Source organism: Littorina saxatilis, linkage group LG8 (assembly GCF_037325665.1).
Source record: "Littorina saxatilis isolate snail1 linkage group LG8, US_GU_Lsax_2.0, whole genome shotgun sequence".
Taxonomy (NCBI): domain Eukaryota; kingdom Metazoa; phylum Mollusca; class Gastropoda; order Littorinimorpha; family Littorinidae; genus Littorina; species Littorina saxatilis.
Genome location: NC_090252.1, coordinates 28,791,552 through 28,806,551, shown reverse-complemented (window position 1 = coordinate 28,806,551; position 15,000 = coordinate 28,791,552). Strand labels below are relative to the sequence as shown.

At 39.9% G+C, this 15,000-nt stretch overlaps 1 protein-coding gene across 1 annotated transcript in view; it reads left to right on the top strand.

Annotated features, from left to right (window-relative positions):
* The window catches only part of LOC138974583 (neuropeptide FF receptor 2-like), a 64,446-nt gene that overhangs the window by 21,902 nt on the left and 27,544 nt on the right, over nt 1-15,000 (top strand). Inside the window, exons 6-7 of the mRNA XM_070347303.1 lie at nt 60-236; nt 2,158-2,305. Of these exons, the coding sequence (XP_070203404.1) occupies nt 60-236; nt 2,158-2,305 (325 nt within the window). The remainder of the gene's footprint in view (nt 1-59; nt 237-2,157; nt 2,306-15,000) is intronic.

The following is a 15,000-nucleotide window of genomic DNA, read 5'->3' as shown; positions in this document are numbered from 1 at the left end:
TTTTGGATTGTCTTTCGCAAAATTGGAGATATTCTCTGCCATTACTGTCTTCATGTAAGGACACGTCTCCCCACTGCATGTGCCTGTGAGGAGTCACGCTCGGCTGCCCAGATCAAAGTTGACTGTGTTTTGCCACCACAGAGTATTCAGGATTGCTTCTGGATCTGCGACTCGGAGCTGTTTTGTCTGCCACAGCTTGTCAACATCTTCATGTTTCAGCGGTTGACCCCTGTTAGGTAAGTTGCCACAATTAACCTTCCTGTTTAACAATCTTCTGCTTTGTCTTCACGACTTCTCTCAGTTAACGGATGCACAGTACTTTTTAGACTTCAACTGTCGATGGATGCTGCTAAGAAGGCCCCTCAGCGTGGATGGTTTATACTCTTTGCCATCCGGTTTTTTCAAACTCATGAAAAAAGAGCAGAGAATTTTGCATAATTCTTGTGGTTGGATGGTGCTAATCACGCCTAATGTTTCTTTTGTCCCCGTGTTTCGCCATAAACGTCGATAGGCGACGTATATCGTAAACCGTTTTTCGGAGAGTGTTCTTGTTCTTGTTTGTCTGAACGAATGAGTCTATTGGAGAAAAATCATAAATCATGGATGACTCACTCTTTTCTTCATCGACTTTGTCATTCGCGTCATCACCAAACATGTCTTCGAACAGCTCATCACTCAAAAATTCGTTCAGTGTTGACAAATCGGTTTTCGTGACAGTTGCCATTTTGTTGCAAAAGTAGTTCTTCATGAATGTGTAATTACTAATTTACATAGATTGACCTTCCGGTTGATCCCATGTACTACTAATTTACATAGCTTGACCTTCCGGTTGACCTCATTTACATGATATACACACGTGTGATTTGAACGATTTTTATCTCACGGGTATCTCTCTCACGTATGTAGGATAAATGTTCTTATCCCGTATTAAAACAAGAGGCGAAGCCTTTAAGGCTCACGTAAGAAATCGACAAACAGTAACACAAACTCAATCACTCCGTCACACATACACACACACACACACAGTAAGCATTGGTGACACTGTGCAAGAAAGCGAAACACTAGATCTAGATATGTAGCCTACTTACAGGGACACGACTAAGAGTAATACCTAATATTCTGGACTGCAACGAAATATACAAACAAATGACAATGAACAACGTTTCGACCTAATGGTCTTCAACAGGTTAAAAAAAAAAATGAAAACAACAATACAAATATCAAAACGACTTATCAGAGAAGATGATGTCCTCCAAGCGCAAAAGGGGGAAGGGAGATAAATCAAAAAGAAAAATGAGCAATGAAAAATGAAACCAAAACGAAACAAATCAGAATAATAACGCTTGAAGGGCCTGAAGTTGAAAGAAAGAGAGAGAGAGAGAGAGAGAGAGAGAGAGAGAGAGAGAGAGAGAGAGAGAGAGAGAGAGAGAGAGAGAGAGAGAGAGAGAGAGAGAGTGTCAACAATACCTGCGACACGACTGCCAACTAGTCTCGGCCCGCTCAAAGTAACAATGACCGAGACTTTCAGTAATTCCTTCGCGTGACGTCTAACCCTCTTACGCCATAATGTGACGTCTTCAAATGACGAAATGTTAAAGTTTCTATCACACACGCACGCACAGACAGACAAAAGTTAGCATCGCATAGGCTACACTTACGTGAGCCAACCAGACCAGGCCTGAGACGGTGAGGAGAACTGTTTTAACGAGGCGGAGTGGGCCTTTAATGAAGAAGAACCTGAAGACAGAATCTTAGAGAAAAAACTGCGACGCTCTTTTTGGAGCTCTTAAAGGCACAGTCGTTCCCATGTACAGGGTGGTCCAAAAAAAGCGCCCTATTTTCTTTTTGATCTCATTTTTGACTGCAAAGAGATATTTAGAAAATGTCTTCACCAAACAATTGCGGAATGGTGACAAATTATGTCTTGCACATGTTGGTAGAAATTGGTCTGTCCTTAGCAGTTGATGATATAAGGATAAAATAATACTAATAATGACAGCTTATATAGCGCGAACCACAGTAAACTATGCTCTCCGCGCTTTACATATCGGCTATGAATAAAACCATACTATTCAAACACCAAATACACATACATTCTAACAAAATAACGTAACAATAAACTTACAGCAACACATTATCCACTTATTCTCCATCCAGCCTCCTCTTTCCTGGCGATAGGCTCGTTTCACGACGCACTGAATTCCCTTGGCCACCTTATTCCCCTGATCGCAACACCCCCGACTACTTTCTGTGGGGGTACCCAGGACAGAATATACGACAACAATTCCCAGACCCTGGCAGCTCTGTAGGATTTAAATCCCCCAGATTTCTATCTTTGGGGGTTCCTGAAAGACAACGTCTACAGGAACAACCCACAGACAATCACAGAACTCAAGAGAGCCATCACAACAACCATTCGCGGAATCTCGCAACAGGAGTGTGTGCAGGTGATTGATAACTTTGCGCGGCGAGTTCAAGTTTGCCTGCAGCGGCGCGGAGGCCATTTGGAGCATGTTCTGTAGAATGAGCATAACTTTCCTGAAAGACAAGCTAGAACGCTAACATTTTCTGTGCAAATCATGCAGAGGCTACTTGTGTGTGTAAATACATTTTATGAAGATTGCTTTATTTTTGTTCAATTTATGACGTTTTGTTTGGGTACTCTTTTTTTGGGGTCACCCTGTACTAAGGACAAACCAATTTCAACCAAATTTGCAAGACATAATTTGCCATGATTCTGCTATTGTTTTGTGAAGAAATTTTCTAAATCTTATTTCTTCGCAGTCAAAAATTAGATCAAAAAGAAAATAGGGCGTTTTTTTTTGGACCACCCTGTAAACGATCTTGCTGACCGTCTGAAGTCGAGGTCTGGCCAGGCTGTGACAGGGGAGACAATCCCGCCCTCCCCTTGGACACAGGTTAACAATCCACATACTGACCGCGTTCTGTGTAAAAGTAGAAGGGATTTTTTTTATATTAATAATTGTCTTAAAATTCACTAGTGTCAATCTTCAAAGTCAATTCATACAACAACCACAACAACAACAACAACAACAGCAACATCAACATCAACAACAACACCAACAACAACAACACCAACACCAACAACACCAACAACACCAACACCATTCGAGGCTTGGTGTAAACACCGTCCAAACACGGGTATTCGAGGGCTTATGCTGCAACATGACAACGCACCTGTGCACACTGCCTTCGCGACAACCGAGTTCTTGGCACCAATGGGAGCACTGCTGTTGTCGCATCCACCATATTTTCTTGACAACTCCCCAAGCTAGTTCAGCCTGTTCTCGGATTTCAAGAAACAACCGCGCAAACACGGTTAGAGACCCCTGAAGACTCTGTCCGAGCATTCACGAGGGCCATACCAGGTATAGCTGATGTCACGTAGTTCCAGGCCTGAATGAGGTAGTTTGAGAGGATGGCCAGGTGGGTGTCGGCTGGAGACGGATTGGTCTAGAACATTGCCTAGATAGATTGTGACTCTTGTTGCTGCTAGGATTCCACTAGCGACCCCAATTTTCCAGTGATGGGATGATGAAGTAATGGAAATGAAATTCTAGGAGACAACAACAACAACAACAACAGCAGCAGCAACAACAACAACAGCAACAACAACAACACCACAACAACAACAACAACAACAACAACAACATCAGCAACAACAACAACAACAACAACAACAACAACAACAACAACAACAACAGCAGTGACATTAACAACAACAGCATCAGCGACATTAACAACAACAACAACAACAACAGCAACAACAACAACACAACAACAACAACAACAACAACAACAACACACCAACACCAACAACAGCAACAACACAACATCAACATCAACAACAACAACAACAACAACAACAACAACAACAACAGCAGCAGCAACAACAACAACAGCAACAACAACAACACCACAACAACAACAACAACAACAACAATACGAGCAAATCTGCACAGAAAACAGTCTAATCAAAATGTTGATTTTACATATATGACCAAGTGGGGGGATGGTCCTATCCCATGTAAAATCCTGGCCAGATCTGAGATGGCCATGCAGCAGAGATGGCCATGCAGCAGAACAGTTTCCACGAGGAGGACGGCGCTTTAAATTGATGCAACATCAACTAAGCAGACCCCACGTCAGTCCTTGGTCTGTGCTCCGCCGTCAAACGACAGAAGTTCGATTTTCTTTCAATTAAAGCATGGTCATATTATGCATAATCGAATCATGAAACAGATATTGTCAGTTCAAGAAATGTAAGAAACAAATCGCTCTCAAGGTTGCCGCGATACTGTACAAGTGTAGTGAACGCCACATCTAACAAACCTGAGTGGTGAAAAAAAAAAAATAATTATATCGCCTACTCGACCTAAATGTAAGAACAGTGTTAACTTTTTTACGCATTTTCTTTAATACATCGAAACCTGTCAATGTATTTGGCCACTGGGCAAAAGAAAGTAAACAAGGAGATAAAAATGTTTGGCCAATCGTTTTCGATTGCTGTCATCACCACTGCCCTTCCGTCTGTGTGTCTGTCAGTCTTTCTCTGTGTATCTCTGCCTGTGTGTTCGTGCTAGTCTGTCTGTCTGTCTGTCTGTCTCTCTGTCTCTCTGTATCTCTGTTTGTCTATCTGTTTGCATGTCACTGTGTGTCTCTCTCTCTCTAAGTCTGTCAGTCTCAATCAGTCTTTTTGTGTGTACCTATGCCTGTGTGTGAGTGCGTGTCTGTCCGACTGTCTGTCCGTCTGTCTGTCCGTGTGTCTGCCTGTCTGTCTGTCTGTCTGTCTGGCTATCTCTCTAAGTATGTCAGTCACAATCAGTATTTCTCTGTGGATCTCTGTCTGTGTGTGCGTGCGTGTTTGTCTGTCTGTCTGTCTGTCTGTCAGTCTCAATCAGTTTGTCTCTGTGTATCTCTGCCTGTGGGTGCGTGCGTGCGTGTCTGTCCGTCTGTCTGTCTGTCTGTCCGTCCGTATGTCTGTCTGTCTGTCTCTCTATTAAGTCTGTCAGTCATTATGTCTCTGTCTATCTATTCGTCTCTCTTTGTCTCCCTCTCTCTGTCTCTGCCTCTCTCTTTGTATCTAATTCTGTTTTCTTTGTGGGTTCCTGCCTTTTTTGTGCATTTTGCTTTCTGTTTTTTTCCTATCTGTGCATCTTTCTGGATACTTTTAGACATCTTTGAAACCCAAAATCAATGCTTTGACGCTGAATCATGTATTTGAGCTTTTCCGTCCTGTCGCCAACTGACGTTATCGTTGCTAACTGGAAACATGTGTCAACTGCTGATGAAAAAAATAAGTGTGTATGTAGAGCAGAGGGGTGTGTGTGGGGGAGGGGGGAGGGGGGGGGGGGTGAGAGATGGGGTAGAATGGTGGAGGTGGTGGGAGAGGGTTTGCACTGACATAATCTGCGTGTGAAGTGGATTCTAGACGGAGTGTGTGTGTTCATGTGTGTGTGTTCATGTGTGTGTGTGTGTATGTGTGTGTGTATGTGTGCGTGTGTGCGTGCGTGTGTGCGTCTGTGTGTGTGTGTGTGTGCGTGTGTGCGTGCGTGTGTGCTTCTGTGTATGTGTGTGTGTGCGAAAGTGCATGCGTGTGTGTGCGTGCAAGCGTGTGTGTGTATGTGTGTTTGCGTGTTTGCGTGCGTGCGTGCGTGCGTGCGTATGTGTGTGTGTGTGTGTGTGTGCGTCCGTCCATACTTGCATTTGTGCCTGCGTGGGTGTGGCGCGTACCTGCGTACGCGTTTGGCTGTTGAGTACGCGTATGGATCTGTTTGCGTGTGACGTGCACGTGCGGGCGATGTATGAGCAATTCTAAGCGACAGGTAACTGACACTGAACAGCAAAAAGTATAGAGCATAATCATCACTTAGGTTAAGCTTTTTAAACAGAAAGTGAAGGCGGAGTGAAAAAGAAAAGATGAACGCGAACAACTGACCTCTCTATGATCGGAAAAACAAAAGGGACTTTTCTAGGATTTTAAATGATGATTACAAATGATTTCTTGGATTTCAAATGATTTCTATGATTTCAATTGATTGCTATGATTTTAAATGCTTTTTGAAATGTGAAATGAATTCAACGATTTCAATTGATTTCTAATATTTCAAATGATTTTTATGATTTCAAAAGGATATTGCCATGATATCGGTTGCTTCTCGATTTTTTATTTATTTGTTCATGTTCGGTTTCGTTTGAAAAACATACTGAAATTGATTGAAATTTTGGCCAAGCAATACTCGATGAAGGCAAGACTTTGGTATTGCATTTCAGCTTGGAGGCATATAAATTAATTGATGAATTTGGTCATTAAAAATCTAAAAATTGTAATTATTTTATTTTTAAACAATCCAACAACATTTTCATCTTATGTTTCATCATTTTATGATTCCAAAAACATAAATATGTTATATTCGGATTACAAACAAGCTCTGAAAATTAAAATTATGAAAACTATGAATAAAATGAATTTTCTGAAATCGATTTAAAAGCAATGTCATCTAAATCATTGTCGGTTCCTGATTCCAAAAACATATAAATATGATATGTTTGGATTAAAAACAATCTCAGAAAGTTAAAAAGATAGAGATTCAGAAAAGCGTGGTATCCTGCTTTGCGCAACTACTACCGCGCTATTCTGGCTCGTCAATTTCACTGCCTTTGCCATGAGCGGGGGACTGACGATGCTACGTAAGCCTATACGGTCTCGCAGTGCGTTCTGTTTCATTCTTCGAGTTGGACAGCTTGACTAAATGTTGTATGTTCGCCTTACGCAACTTGTTATTTCTGATTTCTGATTCGAAAAACCTTCTCTTGCAAAGTATGATGGCCAACTTTGAGTAACTATAATTTGATACTTTCTTTCCCTCGCAAATCATATTGTATTTTGGAGACGATTCTGTTCATGTTTTATATGCAGGAAAAGACCTTCACCCCATGTTAAAACATACTGACCCTTTTTCTCTGACATTAGGTTTTGGTTTTGTATGTTATTTTATATTCATTGATTGTGTGATATTATTAAAGAAATTCGAAACACCAGCTCGAGCAAAGTGTGCTCACCCGCTTGAAATTAAGTCATTAGATTTCTTCCCGTATAGATTATATCATTGCAAATTAAGATAGCTCGATCTATCCATGTTTATCACTTGGGATACGATCTTCTTTCCATTTTGGAACTTGCTGGGCCTTTTACTTTGACCTTGGTTGTTTTTGTATTTGTTTGTTTTTCACAATGTTTCTGTTTTGTTTTGTTTTCAAAATATGATTGATTCTTTCAAATAACCTGGGGAGCAAAGTATGTTCTCCCACTGATAATTGTTTTCTTCTTTTTCGTCCAGATGATTTTGCACATCGAGTTGAATCTGCCCATTCTTTTATTTAGGATTAAATCTTCCCTCCAATTCCACATTACCCCCCGCGGGTTAGGGGGAGTCCCATATTGGTTGGGACTAGAAAGAATTTACCCGATGCTACCCAGCATGTCGTAAGAGGCGACTAACGGTTCTGTTTCTTCTCTTCATTTGTCTTATTTCTGCCTTACCGGTCCTTTCACCTATATTTCCTTCCAAGAAAACTCTCCCTACTATTCCCTGCAGTTTTCCAATTCTTTTCTTGTTGTCTTATTTCTACCTGACTGGATCCATCACCTTTATTTCACTTACCAAAAGTCTTCTTTTCCACATCCTTATTTCTCTGCACCCCGCATGTCGTATGAGGCGACTAACGGATTCTGTTTCTCCTTTAACCCTTGTTAAGTGGTTCTTGTATAGAATATAGTCAATGTTTGTAAAGATTTTAGTCAAGCAGTATGTAAGAAATGTTTAGTCCTTTGTACTGGAAACTTGCATTCTCCCAGTAAGGTCATATATTGTACTACGTTGCAAGCCCCTGGAGCAATTTTTTGATTAGTGCTTTTGTGAACAAGAAACACTTAACAAGTGGCTCTATCCCATCTCCCCCCTTTCCCCTATCCCATCTCCCCCTTTCCCTCGTCGCGATATAACCTTCGTGGTTGAAAACGACGTTAAACACCAAATAAAGAAAGAAATTCCACATTTACTGACTCTTTTCTCTGATGTCAACTTGTATTGGTTGTGTGTGTTATTCTATTTAACCCGATACATTTTCTTTTAAACAGCGATTACGCCCCAAAAAGAAGAAGTTTGTTTTCGATTTTTGTCGTGGCCTAGTTTTGACGTCCGTTGACCCATTTTCTATCGATGTAACGAAATAACGTCGTTCCTGTGTGAATAACACTTTAAATCCATGGGATGTGACAGGGCACAGTGACCTCGTGGTTTTTGTTTGTTTGTTTGTTTGTTTGTTTGCTTAACGCCCAGCCGACCACGAAGGGCCATATCAGGGCGGTGCTGCTTTGACATATAACGTGCGCCACACACAAGACAGAAGTCGCAGCACTGGCTTCATGTCTCCCCCAGTCACATTATTCTGACACTGGACCAACCAGTCCTAGCACTAACCCCATAATGCCAGACGCCAATTGCCAATTTTAAAGTCTTAGGTATAACCCGGCCGGGGTTCGAACCCACGACCTCCCGATCACGGGGCGGACGCCTTACCACTAGGCCAACCGTGCCGGTGACCTCGTGGGTAAGACGCCGGCCTCACAAGCGGAAGGTCGTTGGTGGGTTAAAGGGTGGACGTTGTTTTGATTTCTCAGGTCAACGTATGTGCATACCTGTCAGTACCTTATCCCCCCTTTGTGAGTACACGCAAGTACAAGACCAAGTGCGCATGGAAAAGGTCCTGTAATCCATGTTCGGTGGGTTATAGAAACATAAAAATACCAAGCATACACCCCCCGAAAGCGGCATGTGGCTGTCTAAATGGCGGGGTTAAAACAGTCAAACACGAAACAAACGTGGGAGTTTCAGCCCATGATCGAAGAAGAAGAAGAAGACACATACGAACATTGGGATAAGTTCTTCCTTCCATTTTGACACTGACTGGCCCTGGCCAAAGTCTCCCTTTAAGTCTTAGCATAAAAAGTAAACGTCAGATTTGCAAAATTGCATTCTGTTACAAACATGGAGGTTTTAAATACAACACACCCTTTTGGTATTTGCATTTGTGATGCAGAAAAGTGCATGTGTTTCTTCAAATTCATTGGCCAATTTTCCACCCCAAGGACGATGCAACCATACTACGTATCAAGTTTTTGCACAGAACCACCACGGATAGAAAGCTAGGACACAAATCATAACCTTTTTCCCAAAGAATATTGCCAAAGGCAAAAACACAATACAACCAAGCCTTATAAAATGTCGAACAAAGCACCCAGCCAATCACAACTTAGACACGTGTGCGAATCAAACTGCCCTCTGACCCATTACAAATACAACAACACCATATAATAAAGTGTCAAATACATCTGAGAGCCTACGAAAATGCCGGCACGCATTTGTAACAAAACCATCCTGGCTGCTCCCGTCGCGATATAACCTTCGTGGTTGAAAACGACGTTAAACACCAAATAAAGAAAGAAAGAAAGATCCTGGCTGCTTTTTCTGCAAAGCAGGATTTCCTTTATGAATTTATTTATTTATTTATTTATTTATTTTTTATTTTTATTTTTTCAAAATGTTTTATTCAAATAAATAACAACAATTAACAATATCTCATACAATGAATTAAATACAACTTATCGAGTACAACAAGCTAACTTTTTTAACGTTTTGTTCTTCGAACACTCACACAAAAATGCTTCTTATCTGTAACTGCCTATTAAAAATACTTTCCAACGGTAAAAACGAATTTGTTTTTTTATATATACTAACGCACATCTTTCCGATTAAGATAATGTGGTTCAATTTATACATAGTTGCCTTTTTCACCATTACAAAATGCATACCAAATAAAACATCACTAACTTTCAAAACAATCTTAATTTCTAAAGTACGAAAAATAAATTCTTCAATAAACTTCCAGAATGTGTATACAACCGGTCATTCAAAAAAGAAGTGTTCAATGAAATCAGTTACATCACAACAGTAATTACATTTATTAGTTTCCGTTACTTTCATTTTACACAGGAGAATGTTGGTCGGATAAATGTTGTGCATAATTTTCCAGTGTAAAACTCTTAATCTAGTCTCTTGTGTTGACTGATAGGCAACTATCCAAGATCGTTCATCAATTTCTACATTAAACTTTCTCTTCCAAAATCCTCCGGAACATGGTACATCTGTTTTCATATTAATAATCTCTTTCCTATATTCTCTGGCACTTAACACATTTTTGACGTTAAACAGTGGTAAGGTAATACAAACATCATCAGTCATATTTACAACATTTTTTCTCATAAATAATGACACAGCAGCTTTTACAACATTATATTCAAGAATTCGGTTTGGCGAATATCCAATCAAATCACATATGTCTTGATATGATAATATGTCTCCCGAACGTACAATGTCAGTTAATACCAATACACCTCGTTGTATCCAACTTTCAAAAAATAAAACTTTGCCACTATACGTTATGCATGCATTATTCCATAATAAAGTCGGCCCGACTGTCCCACGATCGTAGTGGTTATTATCCAGCCAATATTTTAATACTGCTTTCCAAAAGTGTGATTTCACTAGGTCTAACCCTTTAAATCTTGCACTGTTTACATTCGATAAGAAACATTCAAAATGCTTTCCAAAACGCAAATACATCATCTTTGGAGTGAAACTCCAATTATCATTTTCATTTGATGTAGTCAGTTGTGAAACCCATTGTAATAAAAAAAGAAATTTGCATTTGCCTAATATCGATCATTTTTAAACCACCTTTTTCAATTTCAAAACATAAAACGCTTCTTTTCACCTTTTCAAAGGCCTTCCGATTACAATCTCTTTTTCGCCACAAAAATCTAAACAATGAGGTATTGACTTCATTCAAAACACAGTCAGGTAATACAAACGCTTGCATAATATACACAAATTGTGAAATTAAAAACGTTTTCACAATACATATTTTCCCTACAATGCTCAAATTTCGCTTCTCCCATGCACAAATCAATCGCTTAATATTCCTTATTCTTCCAGTCCAGTTATCTTCTACCAAAGAAGCACTCTTATCATTACAAAAATATACACCCAAAATCTTCAATTTTTTCTTCCAAACAAAATTATAAAATGTTTCATCACAATGTTTTCTACTACCCAACCACATCGCCTCAGACTTTCTCTTATGTATCCTTAAGCCTGAAAAGCTAGAAAAGTCATTCATTATTTCAAGTGCATAATACATATCAATTTCATCCTTTAAAAAAAGGGTGATATCGTCTGCATACAGAGCAATTTTAATAACAGTTGCAATATCAACATTGTTCCATAACGAAATTCCTTTAATACGTCTACACTGTCTTATTTTTGATGCCAACAATTCAATGGCCAGTACAAAGGCCAAACATGAAAACGGGCACCCTTGACGAATCCCGGCTTTCACATAAAAAAAATCAGACAACCATCCACAATACTGCACTGAGCTAACCGTTTCGTTCATTAACACAGTTACCCATTGAACAAATTCTGGCCCAAACCCGAATTTTTGAAAGGCTTTAATAATAAACTCTTTTGAAATACTATCGTACGCTTGAACACAGTCAATTGCGACCAACAGGCCAGGTTGAATTAACTCGTGTGACTGTTCGATTACATCATCAATTAACCTTAAAGGCATATGTACGCGCTCCCGTGTTTACAAAGTGTAGTTTGCCCATAATCGATGTCAAACGCACCATAAGACCATGTAATGACGATATGTCGCCATGCGCGGACCATATACATGCATTACAGCTTGTTTTAGAGTCTCAAAAACTGTGGATGTAAACAAAGACGCGGAGTTATTTCCCTTGCGTCAACGCTACCTCTGTTGGCAAATCTATAAATAGGACGATCCAGATCAAAATGAAAATTAACATATCTCAACATTGAAGGGGTCCTAGACCACAATATTTTGCAGGGAACTTGATTTAGCATGTCTCCAGCTGTTGGTAAAGCAATTAGCGTGTATAGTCATCGAGTACATATGGCTTTAATATTGTAGATACTTTTCTGCCTTTAATATAACCGACTTGATCTTTCTGAACAATATCACCAATAACGCTTCCTAACCTTTTTGCCAAACACTTGGCTATCAGTTTATAATCGCTGTTTGTAAGGGAGATGGGTCTCCAGTTCTTTAATTCATTTTTAGGCAAATCCTTTCCCTTGTGTATTAGGGTAATGACAGCTTTGCGCTGCGTGGAAGACAATTTTCCATCGTCAAAACTTGCATTAAAAGACGCAATTAACAATGTTCTGATGCGGGTCCAAAACACTTTCAAACATTCTACAGTAATTCCATCAACCCCAGGGGCCGACCCAGATTTCATTTGTTTAAGTGCAGCGAGAGCTTCGTTTTCAGTTATTAACCCTTCACACTCATTTCTCTGAAAATCTGAAATATGTAATGTTGTCACATCAGATAAAAACTGATCCACCTTCTCGTCCATGTTTTCAACGTTTACTTTTTTTCTGTACAAATCAGCATAGTAATTCTTTTGCGCGTTCAAGATTTCACGCTGGTCAGTTATCACTTCCCCAGATTCACACTGTATACTGTCCATTATCTTCGCATTTGCTCTGGCTTTTTCAAGGTTGAGAAAATACTTTGTGTTCTTTTCTCCCTGTTCTACCCACTTCGCACGGGCGCGTACTTGGGCTGCGCGAGCTTTACACTGCTCAACTAATTCTATTTTTAACTTAAGGTTCTCATGCTCGCATTGCATTCCACAGTTATCTGGGTCATTCGCTAACCTTGCATCCAAATCATTTAATTCAGCATACAACAAAACAATACCGTTTCTTCTTTCAACGCTTTTCTTCTGCGCGTACTGCATTGCATAATCTCTTATTTCACATTTTAACAGCTCCCATACGGTTTGATAATCAGTATCGTTAATAAAATCATATGCGTGATTTTCAATCATTCTATTCATACCATCAATGAAATCTTTATCCTGGAGGAGAGAATTATTGAATTTCCAGTAACTCGGGCCTCTGTCAATCTCAGATAATTTGAGTTGCACAGAACAACCTCTGTGGTCGGAAAAGGGAACAGACAATAAACAACATTCCGTAGTTCTATCAAAAAGTGTTGCACATGTAAATACATTCCTTTATGAATTAATTTCTTAACGAACACAAATGACAACCTGCGGCATTTTGATTCATAAAAGTCCCATCCTTCACAGGAAGCAGTCCAAAGTTATTTTCTTGTTGGTTCAAGCGGAGGGATGCCTGACCTTATCACATGTCAAAGTCTGGCAGGTTCTCAAATAAGGAGCGGCAGAGTTCATTCTATCCGTACATATTATGTTTCCTTTCTTGGTTCAGTGCCTCAAGGTTTGGTGTCAAGTTTTGTTTGTGGGTGTGGGTTGTTCTATTGCATGCAATTGTTTGCTGGGTTATTTTGGAAGCTCTGCATAACTCCCCTTAGCTAATGTTATTTTGAACATTAAAGGTAGAACCTTTCATGGTGACGTCCACCAACCTGAATCTAGCAATTGCGAAAGTACGAAAATAGACGTACGCGATAAATGGGAAAGACATTTTAAGAAGAAAAAAAAAACCAGAACATTAAATCAAAAGGTTATATAAAGCGGTAATCTGACAAATTTGTTACAATTCCTCATTCAAATATTAATTCATCTATCACTTGACTTTACATAGGCTTTTGAGTGAGTGAGTGAGTGTGTGTGTGTGTGTGTGTATGTGTGTGTGTGTGTGTGTGTATGTGTGTGTGTATGTATATGTGCGTGTGTGTGTGTGCGTGCGTGCGTGCGTGTGTGTGTGTTTGTGTCTGTGTGTGTGTGTGTGTGTCTGTGTGTGTCTGTGTGTGTGTATTTGTGCGTGTGTGCGTGCGTGCCATTTTGTGCCTTGACATATTTTACCCCAAAAGCTAGCTCCTCAACCCCTCCCCCCCCCAAAAAAAAAAAAATCGCAAAACATATTTGTTCATTAAAAGGGGGTGGACCTGAGGCTCTGTTGGCGTGTACGAGTTACTGGACAATCTATATAGATCTCTCCCACACAATACGTTCTATCAAGTTATAAAAACAGAAGATGTAACTGAACCCGCCATGCTTGCCGCACTTTATTAAATGTGAAAGGCACTCCACCCAATTCCTGATAACAGTATTGTGCAAGTCAGGACTTTTGGGCTGACCTGGGATGAGCCCAGAGGACAAAAACACATGGATAAAAACGGCCATCCACATAAAAATCCGCTTGTGCAATAAAAACACTTGTGTGCGTGGGAGTTTCAGCCCACGAACGCAGAAAAAGAAGAAGATGAAGACCCCAGGGCAGGGGCGGATCCCCGGACCCCCCCCCCCCCCCTCCCCAGCCTAAAAAAAAGTAAAACAAGTCGCGTAAGCCGAAAATACAACATTTAGTCAAGTAGCTGTCGAACTCACAGAATGAAACCGAACGCAATGCAACGCAGCAAGACCGTATACTCGTAGCATCGTCAGTCCACCGCTCATGGCAAAGGCAGTGAAATTGACAAGAAGAGCGGGGTAGTAGTTGCGCTGAGAAGGATAGCACGCTTTTCTGTACCTCTCTTCGTTTTAACTTTCTGAGCGTGTTTTCAATCCAAACATATCATATCTATATGTTTTTGGAATCAGGAACCGACAAGGAATGAGATGAAAGTGTTTTTAAATTGATTTCGAAAATTTAATTTTGATCATAATTTTTATATTTTTAATTTTCAGAGCTTGTTTTTAATCCAAATATAACATATTTATATGTTTTTGGAATCAGAAAATGATGGAGAATAAGATGAACGTAAATTTGGATCGTTTTATAAAAAAAAATTTTTTTTTACAATTTTCAGATTTTTAATGACCAAAGTCATTAATTAATTTTTAAGCCACCAAGCTGAAATGTTTGTTTTTTTGTTTGTTTGCTTAACGCCCAG